This window comes from Aquarana catesbeiana, linkage group LG02, assembly GCF_042186555.1.
Source record: "Aquarana catesbeiana isolate 2022-GZ linkage group LG02, ASM4218655v1, whole genome shotgun sequence".
NCBI classification, from domain to species: domain Eukaryota; kingdom Metazoa; phylum Chordata; class Amphibia; order Anura; family Ranidae; genus Aquarana; species Aquarana catesbeiana.
In genome coordinates, this window is record NC_133325.1 from 689,286,824 (window position 1) to 689,305,472 (window position 18,649).

Consider the following 18,649-nt stretch of genomic DNA (forward strand, 5'->3'; position numbering starts at 1 on the left):
AGGCTGTTTCTGTAAAGCTAACAGAACCAAATTCAAGTCCCAGGGGTTCAGGGGCGCTTTAACCGGAGGATTAAGGCACGTTACCCCCTGTATAAAGCTTCTGACCAAAGAATGCGAAGCAAGCGGCTGTTGAAACAATACTGACAAGGCCGAGACCTGGCCCTTGATGGTACTCAAGGCCAGCTTCATCTCTAACCCCATTAGCAGAAAGTCAAGGATTCTACCTATGACATTTTCTGGGGTGCCAACCCATGCATTCACATCAGGAGACATATGCTTTCCAGACTCTATGATAAATGACTCTGGACGCTGGCTTCCTTGCATTAATCAAGGTAGAAATCACTGGGCCTGAAAGCCCACAACTTTTCAGAATGTGGGTTTCAATAGCCAAACCGTTAAATTTAGCATTTGTAAGGTAGGATGTAACACTGGTACCTGGGATAACAGGTCTGGATGTGGTGGTAGGGTCTATGGGGAACCTACTGCCATCTTTACTATTTCTGCATACCAAGCTCTTCTGGGCCACGCTGGGGCCACCAGAAGTACCGACTTCTTTTCCTTCTTGATCCTGCGAAGAAGTCGTGGCAGTAGCAGAATAGGAGGGAATGCATAAATCAGAGAGAACTGATGCCACTGAGTCACCATAGCATCTGTCCCGCATGCAAGAGGATCCCTTGTTCTTGACACAAAGTTGTTGATCTTGTTATTGAACCTGGACACAAATAGATCTACATCCAGGACCCCCCCCCCCCCATCTTTGGCATATGGCCAAGAAGATGTCTGGGTGAAGAGACCATGCCCCTGGAAATACCTGTTGGTGACTTTAGTCCGCCTGCCAGTTCTCTACCCCTGGAATGAAGATTGCCGATATGCACGGCACATGCTTTTCTGCCCAGATTAAGATCTGGTTTACCTCTCCCTGAGCTGCACGACTCCTGGTGCCTCCTTGGTGATTGATATAAGCCACTGCTGTGGCATTGTCAGATTGGATCCTGACAGGGCAACCCTGTAACCTGAGCGTCCAGGCCTTTAGGGTTAGATACGCCGCACGGATCTCTAAAATGTTGATGGGTAAGGTCCTCTCGATCTTGGACCATCTCCCTTGAACAGTCAACATCCTGTTCCAGAACTGCTCCCCAACCCAAAAGGCTGGCATACATTGTTACCACTCTCCAGGTAACTGGTAAAAAAAATTTCCCTTTACGCAGATTTTCAGGTATCAACCACCAACTGAGGCTCTGATGCACTCTAGGTGACATGCGCATCAGCAAATCTAGCGCCTGGACCTTCTTGTTCCAGGAAGACAAGATACTGTTTGCAGCAGTCTCGAATGAAACTGAGCATAGGGAACTGCTTCAAATGAAGCCACCATCTTCCCCAGCAACCTCATACATAGGTGAATAGAAGGACATTTCTTTGCCCTGACTACCTGAATCAGTTCTTTTATGGCACTGGTTTTTGCCTGGGGTGAAAATACCCTCTTCTGGGCTGTATCTATGACCAGACCCAAATACTCTAGTCTTCATACTGGTTTTAAAGAAGACTTCTCCAAGTTGAGGACCCAACCTAGGTATTCCAGATAGTTGACTGTGGTGACCAAGTTTTGGTCCAAGCGGATTACCGACCGGTCTAGCAAGAGCTTTCTAGTTACGCTATAAGCGTTATACCCTGGGATCTTAATCTGGCCAGAGGAGGAGCCAGGATCTTTGTAAACACTCAAGGTGCAGTAGCTAGTCCAAAAGGCAGAGCTACAAACTGAAAGTGGCGTTTTTCTACTTCAAAAAGCAGATATCTTTGATGAGCAGGGAAAATAGGTACATGCAGGTACGCATCCTTAATGTCTATCGACGCCAGAAGTTAGCCTCCTTGTAGGATGGAGACTACCGATCGGATTGATTCCATACGAAAAGACTTTACCTTTAGGAACCGGTTTAGATCTTTGAGATCTAGAATGGGTCTGACATCTCCATTTGGCTTTGGTACTGTGAAAAGGTTTGAATAAAACCCCAAACTACCACGATAACCTTTTGCGACAAAAAAAAAAAAAAAGAGAGACTTCTTTTTCTCTGGGTCTTTGAGAACATTTGATCTGAGGAAACGAGGAGAGGGGAATTCTCGGAACTCTAGTTTGTAACCTACAGTTACTGCGAAGACCACCCATCTGTCCTGAAAATCCTCCTGCCAGAACTGTAGCAGTCTTCCCCCCACTCAAACAAGCGTGATCCCTCTTCATAAAAAGAGTCCTACAGACTTCCTCCCCCAGGACTTCTTTTGTCCCTGGGGTTGACTCAGATTTATTTCTTGAGCCTGACGGAGGAGGCCATCGCGACTGCCTGGAGGCTGATGCTCCTGGCACTGGGGAAAGAGCCCGCTTAAAAGAGGGACGTTTACTCCTTTTTTTTAACCGGCAAAAGGGTACTTTTCCCACTAGAGATCTTTTGGATATAATTGTCCAAATCCTCCCCGAACAGCCTTGCACCATGAAAGGGAAACCCAGCCAGGAGCTTTTTACATGGTGATTTGGCTGACCAATTTTTCAACCATAAGATTCTACGCATATGCACCAACCCAAGCGTAAGGCGAGAGGTCTGGAGAAGGATAGAATCTCTGATTGCGTCAACTGCAAAACACAAAGCCGCTGGTAGGTTGGCTAACCCCTGGGCCTGCTGTTCAGGTAAAACCTTGAGCACCTGTTTTCCACAGTCTCTCAAGTATTGACATACTCAGATTGCCGCCACTGCAGGTTGAGCTACTGAACCTGCCAAGGAGAAAACGTTTAACAGGAATTTCAATTTCTTATCAGTTGAATCCCTAAGCATCTGAGTGTTGTCAACAGGACAAGCCAGACTTTTATTTACGGAGGATATAGCGGCGTCAATCGCTGGTATACCCCACATCTTTGCAAATTTTTCCTCCATAGGATAAAGTGTAGAAAACTTTTTAGGAGGGAAAAAAAAAGTTTATCTGGGTGATCCCACTCAGAATAAATAAGCTTTTCCAGCAAACCATGAACAGTAAAGACATATGAAGTTTTAGGAGGCTTCAGTGAACCCAAACAAGACAAGGGTTCTTCCACTGACTCTGTTACGGCTAACTTAAATGTGGAGCTGACCAATCCAGCAAGAATTTGCACCAGCAACTTCTCATCCTGAGAAGCTAAAGAGGGTCCTTCCCCACTTGATCCCCCCAGAAGAGGAGTCATCAGTCTCATCCCGATCCTCTGGGGGGGGGGGGGGGGATTCCTCTCCCTTTTCCCAGAGTTCCTCTGTTTGAGGGTCCTGGGTGGTAGACGGGGACCTAGTGCGTTTTCTACCACTGAGTGAAGATGGTGTTAAGGCCACTAGTCTTTCCTCTAATCCATTTAGGGTTGAGGAAAAAACCTCCTGAGTAATGTATACAGGGGCTGATGTGCCAGAAGCAGTTGCAGCTGATGTGCCAGAAGCAGTTGCAGCCCCTGACCCCGATGGCTCACCCTGGCCAGCCTCCCCAGGTCCTGGGGGGGGGGGGGGGGGATGGGATTCCTCAGAGCCTGAGGGAGATCCCTTAGAGCCCCTATTTTTCAGGATATTTGTACCTCTTCTGCCCATAGTGCCAAGCAACAAAGGCAGAGGTACTACCAGAATGCACTCACTGCTGAGCAATATAGCTGCTACCAAGGCTCAGTCTGGTACTTAAGTAAATGATGCCCAGGAATGCCTGTGTCCCCCACACTTACATGCGCCCGTCTGCTCTGTGTCCCTCCATAAGCCGTGTGCGCCTGAAAAAGAGTGCACCTTATAGCTTGTATAGCCCGTGCTGTGGGCATCAAACCACGCCGACTTCCCGCTAACGCTCCGCCCTCCCCTGACCACTCCTTCCACCCCAGTCTTTTTTTTTTTTTTTAAAAAAGGACCGCTGTCCCGCGCGAGCCAAGGGCTCCGATCGATCGGATCAAGCATGGAGGGGAGGCTGGGGCGGAGGAGAGAGGAAGGCTGGTGGATAAGCCGCCGTAATGGCGGCGGGCGGTGCGGTATACTTGACTTCCCTGTGCCTTAATCCTATCGGAAGCTGTGGGGGGAGAATCCCTGAAGGAAAAAAAACCCCTTCCCACATCCTACCTGGAGCATGGCTTGGAGGAGGGTACAGCATGGACAAGATAGATGAGGCATGAAAAAAGTATGTGCTCTTGACAGCCCCCCGGTGGCAACTTTAGGCATAGCATAGAAGAATTCTTAAGGAGTCTCGCTTACCTTATCCAGCTGCAGGATTCTGAGTAACAGACCCAATCTTCCCCCCTCACGGTGGGCTCAGTTTAGAAAAAACCTTCAGGGACTAGGGCCCCCTTTATTATTTGGGGGATCCGCAGCTCTGGGCCTGTAAAGCACCCCGCCAGGAATATGGCTAAAAAAACAAATACTGGATCGCGGGGTCCAGGTCTCTAAAAGAGAAGCGTTACAGGCAAAACCTTGTTTCTTCGGACACGAGGCCCGGGTACCATCCAATTCAGCCTGGAAAAGACACTTTGAATTGATCCGGTTGCATGGCTTGCCCCAGTAAGGATATTCCGGTGGAGCACAGCACATCTTTACTCGTGACCAACACCTAAGACACTGGCGAAAAAAACTGAGGTACTCCCAGTAAGGGGAGGGGTTATAGAGGGCGTTGAACTTCCTGTCTAGGGTGTGCCAGTGTCCAATCACCTAGTGATACCTATATAACCCATCAGTGATTACTGAGGCTCTGTGAAATTTGCATTTTTGGTCACTAATTTAGGCCTCATGTGCGCAAATGACCATTTACATACTGCAGAGCAAGAACGAGAGAATAAGTTTGCACGAAAATGCGTGCAAAATTGTGCAAATTCGCACGAGCGCATATGCATGAAAATACATACAAAAAAAAAAGTTTGCGGAAAGATGGCTTTTAAGGCCAAGTTCACCTTTAGAAACATGTTAAATGGGTGTAACAGGTAGCTGAATCGCCAGAACCCCTCACCCCCGGAGCCTAGTCTCCCCTACAGCCACTGTCGCTTTTAAAATCAGCGCAACAGTGCGAGGCTCTGCTTTGTCATTCATTCACAGCGATCTGTGAATGACTAAACTACTGCCACTGTGGCAGATGGACTTGTAGGTCTCAATGGACTATGAACACGCTGATAAGCGCCCTCAGTCTATTGACATTTCATGAAGCTCAGCAACTGTCTGCCCGTACAGAGGAGGTACAGTCAGAGTGGTTTGAAATATCTGCAGGAGCCTGACACAGGTGCAATGCTCTGCAGGCTCATGAGAAAAATGAAATGCACTTTTACTTGCAAAAACATTTGCTTTTTTTTTTTTTTTTTTTTACAGGAGGGTGAACTTGGCCTTTTAAATGACAAACAAAGCAGATTTTATTGAATTCTGATAGTTATTCCCCCCCCCCCCCAATTCCTTCCCAGTCTGTTCTATAGCACCCTTTTCCACCCTTTTCTTCCACATTCCATCCTTCTCTTTGCTCTCTTCCCCCGCTTCCTTCTTATTCCCCATCTACTTTATTCCCTTAAGTAATCAGCCAGATCCCAAGGACTCCCCCCCATGCTCAGTCAAGTCAAAGTTTAAGCTACATTCATAACTTACAGGCAGACACTAAAACTTAAAGTGGGGTTCCACCCAAAAAAACAAAAATACCTGAAAAATTCTAAAAAAAAAAAAAAACAAAAAAAACATTTGGATTTTTTTTTTTTACTTACCTCTAAATGCCTGTTGCTAGGTGGTCCCTCGTAGTCTGCCTCTTCCTTTGCCTGGGCTGGTGATATCACTTCCCCCTTGGCACAGGAAGGGCTCGGCTCTACTCCCTCCCTCCTGTCAATCATCTGGGACCCATTACAGGTCCCAGGTGATTGAGCGGCCAATCGCGGCGCCGCTCGCGCATGCGCAGTGGGTGCCAGGCTGTGAAGCCACAGCCCGGCACCCACAGTTGAAATGCCGGCGCCGACGAGCGGGGCTTCGATCCCCTGCATCGCTGGACCCTGGGACAGGTAAGTGTCCAATTAAAAGTCAGCAGCTGCAGTATTTGTAGCTGCTGACTTTTAATTTTTTTTTTTTTTTTTTTATGGACCCCCTGGGTGGAACTCCTCTTTAATAAGCTAGGTTTAATTTTCCTACCATGAAGCACCAAAGAATATCTTGCTATGCCACAAACTATTATGCAAAGTAGTTAGTGGCCTTAAAGTGGAGCTTCACCCAAAAAAAAGAGAAGTTCCACTTGTTTGCATCCTCCCCCTCACGCGTGAGCAGTAGGAAACCGGCTGTGAAGTTGCAAGGCTTCACTTCCGGTTTCCCTTACTTGAGATGCTGGCGTCTGCACCCAAAGCCGATTGAAGAATCGACACAGGGGGGAGTACATCGCTGGATACCTGGACAGGAAAGTGTCCTCATATTAAAAGTCAGTAGCTACAGTATTTGCCTAGAGCTTCGCTTTAAATTTCATTATTTGCACCTTATGCTGAGACTTGTTCATTTGTATATATGTACTTGTGTGTCCCTTGGACAATTTTACGTGAGCAATACAAATTGTAAAATAGATTTGGGATAACTGGAAACAGTTACTGATCACGTACCTGGAAGTGCTGTGGTGCAGGTGAGTTCATTGGGCAGCTGAAACTGGGTGGGATTCCGTTCCATGGCTGCTGCAATAAGCAGTTGAAATGGTCTTTTGAGTTGCGAGTGTCCGCTCTCAGACTCTCCAGAAGGATCATCATCCACATCAATCATGTCCTCATCCACATCATTTTGCTCAGAATTGGGAGTGTCTGTACTGGCACTAGATGTAGGTGTGCCTGGGCGGCTTACCCTCCTTTCTAACATCCTGGCTTGGGCAAGGGCTCGAAGGCTGCCAGCAGCTCGCTCCGAAAAATCCAAGTCATTGGTAGGAGACACAGTCCTCCTTCCATACCTGTCAACCAAGCCATTGACCTGTCCCAGCTCCTTCTTACGCTCACGTTTCTGTAGGGAAGATAACCCAATAGCAAATGTGCTAAATTAGCAATAAGTTAAACAAGGTTTCATACACACAGCATAGTATTGGTATAGTATAGATATACTATAATGGAGGATGTGCTCCACAGTATTGGAGGGTAAAAAAAAAAATTGTAATATGTATTTAAAATGAAAAAGCAAAAAGGTGGGTAAAATGCACTATACAAAAACGCATGGCAGACCTAAAATATAAGCATTGTCAGGGTAGGTTAATGGCCATGCACTGTTGTCTCAGCAAAGAAACCATACTGAAGTATAACAAAAGCCAATTTCTAAGAATTAATGAACGGGAAAAAAACCACTGTCAGCTTATCCCCCCCCCCCCTTCTGCTTTCTAGGAGGCAGGAAATCTTCCCAGCAGGACACAGAAGTAGGAGGAAATGACATCAGATAGTTTTCAACCACTAAGATTTCAAATCTTTTGCTGTTCTGGGGACAACTCAAACCTCTGGATTTTTATTCATATTTAGTCCCAGTGACAATGATCACCAAGAAGAGTCCCTTGTGGGTATACAGACCAAAAAAAAAAAAAAAAGTTTAAGAAAGGTCAACCAACCTACTTTATTTCTAGTAGGAAATCTATGTGATCTATTGCATGTCCCTGGACACAATACAAATGTCATGAGTTAAAGCAGTAGTGAACCTGCAGATTTTTTATTTTTTTTTAAACCTACGCATACTAGCTCATTATGAAATACTTACCTTAGAACAGTGGTTCTCAACTCCGGTCCTCAGGACCCACTAACAGGCCAGAATTTAAGTATTACCTTAGGGAAATGCAGACTAGAATACTGCAATCACTGAGCAGCAAATTATATCACCTGTGATGTATTTCAGTTATCTTGCAAACCTGGCCTGTTGGTGGGTCCCGAGGACAGGAGTTGAGAAACACTGCCTTAGAATGAGGCCTCGGCAGGTGATCTTGGTCCACGCCGAGGAAGTGGACATTTTCCCTCGGCGTGTCTTCCGGGTATCACGGCCCCGGCACTAAGTGGCCAGAGCCGCGATGTCGTCACTCCCGCGCAGGAGACTTCTTTCTGTCAAGGTTCGGCATCTGCCGGACCTTTCAGCCGGGAAACTCAGAGCGCATGCACCGCTGAAGTCAGCGGCTGCATGCAAGGGGAATATCTCCTAAACCGTACAGGTTTCGGAGATCTTCTTTTTACCTACAGGTAAGCCTTATTATAGGCTTACCTGTAGGTCAAAGTGAAAAAAAAAAAAAAAGGGGGTATACAACCGCTTTGAAGAGCCAGAGGATAGGGGGTTTATAATCACTCACCACTGATATCTTATATATTTTGGCCTCCAGTGGCAAGGAGTCCTCTTATCACAGGTGCAACAGGTGGTCAGAGCTGGGAACTTTGGTGTGAATTTCACTACAACTAAATAGCAAACTTATGGCTTTTAACACTTGCTGACCGTGAGCTGTAGTTTTACTGCTACAGTGCAGGTAGGCTGCGCAGATTCAGAGATCTATAATGCGCGATTCTGCATTTCTGGGTAGGAGGGAGCATGTGCGCGGCTGTGAGGTGACATGCTCCAGCACATGCCGATCACCGGTTCCAATGATTTATGGCCAGGACCAGCCCATCAGCAGAGCGTGTGACAGGAGAGTTGTGTGTATGTAAAACACAAAGCTCTCAGACAGCAGCGATATGCCAGTTTGTTTCCCTGGTAAGCAGGGAATAAGGCACATCACTTAGTAAATGAACATTGTTAGACACACATTTAACCCTTTGATCACCCTAGAGGTTTAACCCCTTCCCAGCCAGTGTCATTAGCACAGTGTCAGTGTAGATTAGAACTGATTTCTGTATTAGTGTCACTGCAGAGGTCAGTGGCAGTTAGTTTCTACAAAGCGTCAGATTGCCTGCCGTCCCCCGCTAGAAGTCGCTGATCACCGCCATTACTAGTATTAAAAGTCCAGTATACAGCAGGTAAAATAAGTATTGAACACGTCACCATTTTTCTAGGTAAATAACTAAATATATGTCTAAAAAGGTACTACTGACATTCAAAAATGTCACCACACGTCACTAACAAACCATGCAATCCATACATACAAAGAAACCAAAACAAATAAGTTCAGAAATGAAGTCACGTTTAATACAAATGACACTGAAAAAGCATTAAACACATGAACGGGAGGTGCAAAGAGACATGGAAAGCATTGCAGAGAGAGGGGAGACGCCACATACACTGACACGATCACTAATAAATGGAGCATGCATGAAGACAGGGACTGTCTGGTGTTACTGATTTTGGAGCATAATTGAAGGCTCCGGCTAGCTCCCGTCTGGACCTTCTGCAGAGCATATACCGTCCACACTCAACTGCTGGGACTCAGTTGCTGCTGCTCATCTGTTATTAAACAGATCTGGGAACTCACTATCCCAAGCCCATATTGACCCTGGGCTGGCATTTATCTGCACCTCCATCCTGACAGTTGCCTCTATTTATGACAGCACTTATCTCTACCCCTGACGAAGTTGTTCAACTGGAAATGCGTCCGCGTCGGGTACCACGGATTACCATCCACTGGAGAGAACTAGTGTCATTTTATACGTATTGTTGTATCTTGTTACGTTTGTCACATGTATACAGCGATAGACACTAATGTTAGATCATTTGTTTGATCTGGAATAATCTTTATATGTATCAAATTCATTTTCTATGCACTTCAGTGTTTGTGGCCTTTAAAGTCTCATCTAAGGAGGAATATTCCTTTTGTTCTACATATTCCAGAGATGTGGCCACTAGGGCTGAAACAACTAATCGATTAATCGACAACTAAGCAATTATGAAATTAATCGATTACTATTTTCATAATAGATTAATCGGCCAGTAACGTGGTTAAAAAAAAAAAAAAAAAAAAAAAAAAAAAAAACTAAAATGAGCCCTTTATAGTACAAAAAGAGCAAATCGCTACTGTAACTATTTCTTTCACAGTTCTACAGTGTTTTTTAATCTGCCCAACAACAAATTGGGCAAAAAACATGCAAAAAAACGCAAATCGCCGCAAAATCACGTGCGCAAAAATCAAAATGCACAGCAAAGAGCACTGCAGAAACAGATCAAAAGCAAACTGCATAGGTGTGCACCGAGCCTTATGCTGGCCACACCGATCAATTTTCAGATGAGAATATTCAGACGAAAAATCTTTGTACATTCGATGAATGAAAGAATGTTTGAAATTTTCACTTGTTTTTAACATTGTTTTTAAAATAATTGTCATTTCTGAACGAAAACCACATACACTGTCTGATAATAAAAAACTTCTTGGTGAAAGGAATTATTTCCAAATTTTGCCATTACTGTGGTTGAAAATGAACGTCGATTTGACCCCACTAACAATTAGAAAATCGAACAAACGTTCTTATCTCTCTTCTAATAGTATATACAGTACATCTCTTCTGTCATTCTCAGAGCGGATTAGATATTTTGCTCCCTAAGCATATAGTTGGCTATTTTTATTACCACTGCATAGAGATATTTAAGAATAAATTGCCTTTTTTTAAAAACTTTACATATTAACTAGAAAAGGTACAATTTCTGGGGAAATTGTGAAAGTGTTCTTGCCTCTACAACTGGAGTGGGCGGAGTAACTGGGTGGGGTGGAGTGGCTTGAGTAACTGTGAAAAGTGTTAAAAAGCTTAATATTTTAAAAAGTATAAATAGTAGTAAAAAAGTTCCATCATTCGCTGAAAGAGCTGAACATTTTTTTCAAAAGTAATTTTTTTTTTCAAAAATGAATTTTTTTTAATCAAAAATGATTTTTTTTTCTTCAAAAATGATTTTTTTTTTCAAAAGTAATTTTTTTTTTCAAAGGTAATTTTTTTTTTCAAAAATGAATTTTTTTTATTTCAAAAATAATTTTTTTTTCGAAATTATTTTTTTTAAAGTAATTTTTTTTTTCAAAAATAATTTTTTTTTTTCAAAAATATTTTTTTTTTCAAATATATATTTTTTTTTCAAATATATATTTTTTTTTCAAAAATATTTTTTTTTTCAAAAATATTTTTTTTTTCAAAAATTATTTTTTTACTTTTTTCAAAAATTTTTTTTTTTTTTCAAAAATATTTTTTTTTTTTACATGGGGCGGTCATAATGTTTTGGCTGATCATGGGGTGGTCATAATGTTTTGGCTGATCACGGGGTTGTCAGCTTTTGTCACCTCCCACTCTAGTTTTGAACATTTCGCCATTCATTCCTATGGGACCAATTTCGCCGCAAAAACGTCATTTCGTGGACCATTCGGCAAAACATTCCACAAAGTAATAACACACCAATCGGGAACAATCCGCTCGTTTCGGTATATTATTTGTCTCTGTAGTGTGAAAACTGTGGGAGGAGTCTACAAGCATTATCAAGTCTAGCAGATGAAGTCACATGCATTTGGAGTGTCTCAGCATCTTGTGTTTACAACCACTGTTTCCTAGCAACGCTCATGCCCTGTTTATGCTTCCCAAATACTGCTTCATCAAAACTGCCCCATCAGAATTACCCCATCAAAACTGCCCCATCATATTCCTCTATTATAAATCAGTACATGGTGTGTCTGTCCCCTCCCCCGGGCTCTGTAATCAGCTGAGATGCTCCAGCCACCTTCCCCCCTGTGTATAACAGAAGCTTTGGTAACCATGGCAACAAAACAAACACTAACAGTACACTCTGATTAATGGCTAAAATTTCCTGAAATTACCTCTAAACAAATGGCCGTATTTTAAAAACTATACATCCTACAGCGAAGATCTTTATATTGTGAGAATCACAAGACCCAGACCTAGATTTTGATGTATAGTATATCTCTGAAATATTAAAAATGAAGGCACAGTCGCAGTTTAGAAATTGCCCTTCAAATTTGTAGGGGCTAGAGTGTAGTTTCAATGAATGTCAATGGACTGCGTGAGTTGCAAACAAATGGTCATATTGTGAAAACTATCAGGACTATGGCTTAGCCGTGGACATGTTTAGTGGCAGCAGGGATAGCTGAACGTTTTGATATAAGATTTGTGTGGGCTTGAAAATGAGGGAGTGGCAGCAGTTTAGAAATCATGTTCTGATTTTCCAGCTTTTGTCATCTCCCACTCTAGTTTCCCCATTCATTCCTATGGGACCAATTTCGCCGCAAAAACGACGATATTTCGTGAACCAGTCGGCGAAACGTTCCACAAAGTAATAGCACACCATTCGGGAACAATCCGCACGTTTCGGTATATTACTTGTCTATGTAGTGTAAAAACTGTGGGAGGAGTTAGGGTGGTAAATTTGGCTATAATAATAAGAATAATATATATGTGAGATAACAGTAAGTGGTCTTGCTATGCAAGAACACTTAACTAAATTATACACCACACTTTTTTTTTTAAGGTTATTAATCAAAACAATAAATTGGCCAACTAATAGATTATGAAAATAATCATTAGTTGCAGCCCTAGTGGCCACTACATTGCTCATTCTGACATGGTGGAAACCTCCTTTCTCTTTAAAAAGGCATGGAAAGCCAAGACACCAGCTAAAATCTGTCAGCACATAGAAAGCAATCCTGCACCTTTTCAATGCAAATAATATCAGCTGGTTCAGTCTCAACTGATGGCCTATAAAAAGGTGTCTCATTACCAAGGGGGTGTCACACAAGAAACATCTCATGAAGGGTAAAAGCAAATAGCTCAAGACCTTCGAAACCTTATTGTTGCAAAACACACTGATGGAATTGGTTACAGAAGGATTTTTAAACTTCTGAATGTTCCAGTGAGCACTATTTGGGCCATAATCCGGAAGTGGAAAGATCATTTCACCATAAACCGGCCACAACCAGGTGCTCATCACAAGGAGTGAAAAGAATTATCAAAAGAGTTGTCCAAGAGCCAAAAAGACCACTTGTGGGGAGCTTCAGAAAGACCTGGCATTAGCAGGTACAATTGTTTAAAAGAAAATAATAAAAGTACTGCATTCAACCGCTATGCACGTTCACAGCGCAAGACTCCATTGCTGAAGAAAAAGCATGTTGAAGCTCGTTTAAAATTTGCTGCACAACATTTAGACAAGCCTGTGAACTACTGGGAGAATATAGTCTGGTCAGAGGAGACCACAATTGAACTCTTTGGATGCCATAATACACACCATGTTTGGAGGTCAAATGGCACTGCACATCACCCCAAAAACACCCTCATACCAACAGTGAAGTTTGGAACATCATGATGTGGGGCTGATTTACAGCATACGGTACTGGCAAACAAAGTTGTTGAAGGAAGGATGAAATGAAAAAATGTACATCCTTGATAAGAATTTGCTGCCATCTACCAGAATGAAACGAGGGTGGACATTACAGCTAGACAATGATCTAGGGCTGAAACGATTATTTTCCAAATCGAGTAGTTGGCTGATAATGGTTTTATGGTTTTGATCAACTAATAGTCTAAAAACACTTCTAAAAAAGTTTGGCACACAACTTAAAGCATTTGTTAAACCCCCCCCCCCTCCAAAAAAACCCCCAAAAAAACAAAGATCCTGTTCCTTAAAAGCATGTTATACAGCACAGTGCTTGTGCTGCGTATTTTGGCCCCCTCTATCACCTGAAATACCTGGCCGATCCTGCCAGTTTCTACTCTCCCCTCTGTACACTGACTCTGATAGATCAGGGCTGCTGAACCCTGACACCATTGTCAGTGTACGTGCCTCCGTCAGACGCTGCTATCTGCAGCTCTCCTGCGTCTCCCTCCGCTCTACTCCTTCTCCCTACCTATCATCTCTCACCATCGCTGATATGATCCTCTCTCCACTGCTTCAAAACTGATTATACAATACAATCCCCTCTGTCAGATAAAAAGCTGTGTCTTAGGTGCTTATGCTTTATAAAAAAAAAAAAAAAAAAAAAAAAAAAAGTTAAAAAAAACAGTATCTTCCAGCGATCACATGACTCCAGGCTCTCAGATCCTCTCCTCCTCCCTGGCCGTCAACAGGGGAATCTCGGCCTCCTCCCACTGGAGATATCACACTGGGAGAACTGAGAGCCTGGAGTCATCTTTTCACTGGGAGATGCTGTTAAGAGGTAGAAAAGCAGTTTTTTTGTTTTTTTTTTTTATAAAGCACAGGCACTAGGATACAGCTTTTTATCTGACAGAGGGGATGATATAAAAGATGAGATAGTGGCTTAAAGGGGGTCGTACAGGTAAATTTTTTTCTTTCATCTTAATGCATCCTATGCAAAAAAACACCTGGCAGTAACTGCCCCCCCCCCCCCCCCCCCACATTTTACTTACCTGAACCCATGACGCGCCATCTCTCGGCTAGGGGGTTCTCGGCTGTTGATTGGATAGATTGATAGCAGCGCAGCCATTGGTTCCCGCTGCTGTCAATCAAATCCAAAGATGCGGCCGTCGGGGGCAAGTCCTGCATTCGGCGTCTATGGACGCCGAATGCTGGACTCGAGAGCGTGACCGCAAGGTAACCCCTCCTCCCCACATTAGATAACCCCCGGGAGAAGCGCTCTCCCGGGGGTTATCTAATGCGGGGAGGAGCCAAGAGAGCTGCCCCGAGGAACCCCAGAAGAGCAGGTTCAGGGCCACTCTGTGCAAAACGAGCTGCACAGTGGAGGCAAGTAGGACATTTAAAAAAAAAAAAAAAAAAAAAATATATAATCATTTATTTTTGATATCTATATGTAGTGGTAAATATAAATAACCAGCTAGATGGTTAGGGGGAGAAAAAAAAAATTAAAAAAATCGAATCCACTAATATAAGAGATATAAATACAAAAAAAACAAAAAACACACACAGGTTGAATCTGGTACATAAAAAAATTTTCAGACAGCGATGTGATATAATATTATGAATGACAGGTTCCCTTGTCATAGGCAGGTAGCTTGATACAAGCTTGGACTGTTTTTCATTCAGAAATTACATTTTAAAATTGAATGTTAAAAGCAAGTGAAAATTAACGACATTCGTCCATTCATCTAATGTACAAAGAATTTTTGTATGAAAGTCCGTACAAATATGCTCATCCAAAAATCAACATGTGGATGGCCAGCATAAAACATTTAGTAGCAGCAGCATGATTTTTGGATCACCTGCCATGATGGGGTAAAAAAATAAATAAATAAATAAAAATTAGCCCTTTAGAGTACAAAACCAGTTAAGCACTACTATAAAAGGGGTCAATTTATACTCCGAAAAACATACAAACATATATCCAGAAGTAGAGAATACAGGGTATTTTAACTTTGTAAACAAATAATGCATTCTGTATGCAGGCCAACTATTCGGCTGACTAACTAAATGATTATGAAAATAGTTGTCAACTATTTTCATAATGGATTATGCTGATTAATTGTTTTAGCCCTACAATGATCCCAAACACAAAGCCAAAGAAACTCAATTGGTTTCAAAGAAAGAAAATAGAGCTGCGAGAATGGCTCAGCCAATCACCTGACTTGAATCCAACAGAAAATCTATGGAAAGAACTAAAGATCAGAGTTCAAAGATCCCCATGGAATCTTCAAGATTTGAAGACTGTGTGGAAGAATGGGCCAAAATCACAACTGAGCCATGCATGTGACTAGTTTCTTCATACAGGAGGCATCTTGAAGCTGTCATTACCAACAAAGGCTTGTTACGAAGTAATAAATAGATTTCAGTTAGCGTGTTCAATTCTATTTGTGGCATTCAATTTAATTACCCTAACTTAATTTCTGAACTTGTGTGTTGCTTTCTTTGTATGTATGGACTGCATGGGTTGTTACTGACATGTTGCGATAACTTCATGTCAGTAGCACCTTTAAAAATATATTTACCTAGAAAAATGGTGACACATTCAATACTTATTTTAACAGCTGTATATCTCATAGCTTGTAGGTGCTATAACTTTGACGCAAACTAATCAATACACGCTTATTGGGATTATTTTTACCCAAGACATGTAGCAAAATAAATGAAGTTTGACTTAAAAAAAAAAAAAAAATCCACAGGATGTTTTCTAATAGAAAGTAACACATGTTTTTTTCTAAATTCATAATTTTTTTTTGTTTATAGTGCAAAAAATAAAACACAGAGTGGAGATCAAATACCACCAAAAGAAAGCTCTATTTGTAGGAAAAAATAATATATATTTTGTTTCCATACAGCATTGTATTACCACGCAATCGCTAGTTAAAGTATCCAAGTGCCGAATAGCAACAAATCACCTGGTCATGAAGGGGGGTAAAATCTTTCTGAAGCTGAAGTGGTTAAACTACTGGCACGTGCCCAAAATTAAAAATGCATAGTTCAGGCTAAATTAACCTATTTAGAGGGCATGCACATTGTCAAGATCATACTGTGAGACGATATGCTATTATAGTATTGAAATACATTTTGTGGAGAAATTTAAACCAGAGGTTTGAATGGCAAAAATAAATGGTTCTATTTGGAAATTTTAAACAATTACATATGAACTACATTAAGTCATACGTAACAAAAATGTTCTGTGCCACTCTTCTAGACTTGCAGGGGAAATGCATTGATGAATATAAAGCTTTTCAAAAAACCTCAGGACAGGCTTGCCGTTTCAGGAGGCATGTCCCTTTCTTCTGACAGGGCAGGGTGCCAGGAAGAGTACAACCAGGGGCACAGGAGAGGATTTTAGGAGTAGACAAAAAAAAAAGACAGCCAAGTGTTTATGCCTTAGGATCCTGCAGCATGTGGGCAAGGCTGGGAACTTTTCACCACACATTGATACTAGGGAGTGGTTTTCCCAATTTTCTTTGAACAAAATGGGGATAGCTGACACTTGAGTTACATTTATAAACTCACTAGTATGCGAGAGATTGGGCAAGTAGATGGTTACCTTTATATGAACTGCAAGACTTGCTTTTCACTTTTGACTAAAGTATAAACACCACTATTAAAAAGTAATAAAAAAACTTTATAGAAAAATACAATATACTATATAGTTAAAAAAAAAAAAAGCACAAAACATCTGTGCACACCCTCTTGTGTCATAAACCTACTTCAACAGCAAGAGTTTTTGTGTAGCTGTGGAAGCTGCAGAACTGCACGCGAACTAGGGATTGTGATCAAATGTAAACAGTCCCCATCTTTGAAAAGTATGGCATATAGCAACTACACCCAGCTATGTAAATATCCAACACATTACAACACTACTCTCAATCACCGAGAAGTCTGGGAGGATGGTAAATACATTAAAGGCAAAACAAGTTACCTTCCTGCGTATGCTGCAGCGGTGACACATCCACTCTCCAGGGGGCAGCATTTCTTCACTAAGAGGTGGATTGCTGAAAAGTAGAAGAGAAATATTTGTTTATCTGGATCAAGAAACAAAAGGCTGCATTATAAAGATGTAGACTTCAGCAATTCCAGGGACAGCCCCATGCACCAGAAAAGAAATCTATACAGAACCACAAAAAGGCAACTACCACCAACAGTCCGGAGGTCATGTGTGAAAAGCATGCGTGAATGCATATTGGGGGGGAAAACAAAAAAGTCAGTAAAATATATGATTGTACATCCCTGCAATACATTTCCCATGTTTTATCCCTTTAAAGACCTTGCATGCACAGACAATAAACCGTTGATCTGCCAGAATGCACTCCACTACTAAATCCTGTTGTGGACTTACAACACACAAGAATTTTGTGGACTGAATAGTATCAGCGCTCTCTCCAGTTTTCTTTTGCTAAACTACTCAAACCCACCCCCTATCCTATTATCGACAACAGAGGCAACTCATTCTGTCTGAGGAGAACTAGGAAAGATATTTAAATGCAGGAAATGTACACGAGAAACAGGACAGTGGATATTCTTACATGATCAACAGTTTTTTTTTTTGGTACTTAAACTTCAGGATTTCAATATATCATTGAAAGAGGTTTCCTAAGAATGCTTTTTATAGTATAGTTACATTGGTCTAGTTTGCGCTTCTCTCCTCACAGGACACAAAGGCAGCAGCCATTACTACTGTCAGTCAAATCCTCTGAGGAGGGATCAGGGGGGTGGGGCCAAGCCCAACTTGGGAAGGATCCCTCAGGACTGCCTCCACACCAAACCAGAAGAGGAGCCAGGTTCAACGGGATGGACCCCAGAGGGGGTTCCTGGCCACTCTGTGCAAAACAATTGTAGAACATGCTTATTTTAAATGTAAATATGTTTACCTTTACAACCACAAAATTTCACCTGGTGAGTCGTGTGTGTATATATATATATATATATATATATATATATATATATATATATATATATATACATATATATACACACACACACACACACATATATATACATATATATATATATATATATATATATATATATATATATATATATATATATATATATATATATATATATATATATATATATATATTTTTTTTTTTTTTTTTTAGGCATTGTCACCTTAGAACAGGATGTTCAATCAGATTCCCTTTTGGACATAAAAGAGGGGAGGTGTTCTGCAGTCCTGAGACAGTATAGCTGATATTGCAGCAGACGCAAAGAACTCAGGAAGTTTTCAGTCAGCAATGAGCTCAGGTGCGTTTGGACTAGGATCTAAGCCCACGTGTGTGCTAAAGACCACACCAGGAAGCCCTCACCTGTACAGACCAATCGACTGTGGCTAGTACATTCCAAGCCCTGCAGCTGCATGTATATGTTGTAGC

At 41.9% G+C, this 18,649-nt stretch overlaps 1 protein-coding gene across 2 annotated transcripts in view; it reads right to left on the reverse strand.

Moving 5' to 3' along the window:
- PHF12 (PHD finger protein 12) overlaps nucleotides 1-18,649 on the reverse strand; it is a 148,843-nt gene that overhangs the window by 73,530 nt on the left and 56,664 nt on the right. For both annotated transcript variants that reach the window (XR_012241764.1, XM_073616800.1), the window contains exons 3-4: nucleotides 17,197-17,269; nucleotides 6,578-6,962 (exon numbers count right to left, since the gene is read on the reverse strand). Coding sequence is in view for 1 of the 2 variants with exons in the window: in XM_073616800.1 (XP_073472901.1) it covers nucleotides 6,578-6,962; nucleotides 17,197-17,269 (458 nt within the window). In the remaining variant the exon portion in view is untranslated. The remainder of the gene's footprint in view (nucleotides 1-6,577; nucleotides 6,963-17,196; nucleotides 17,270-18,649) is intronic.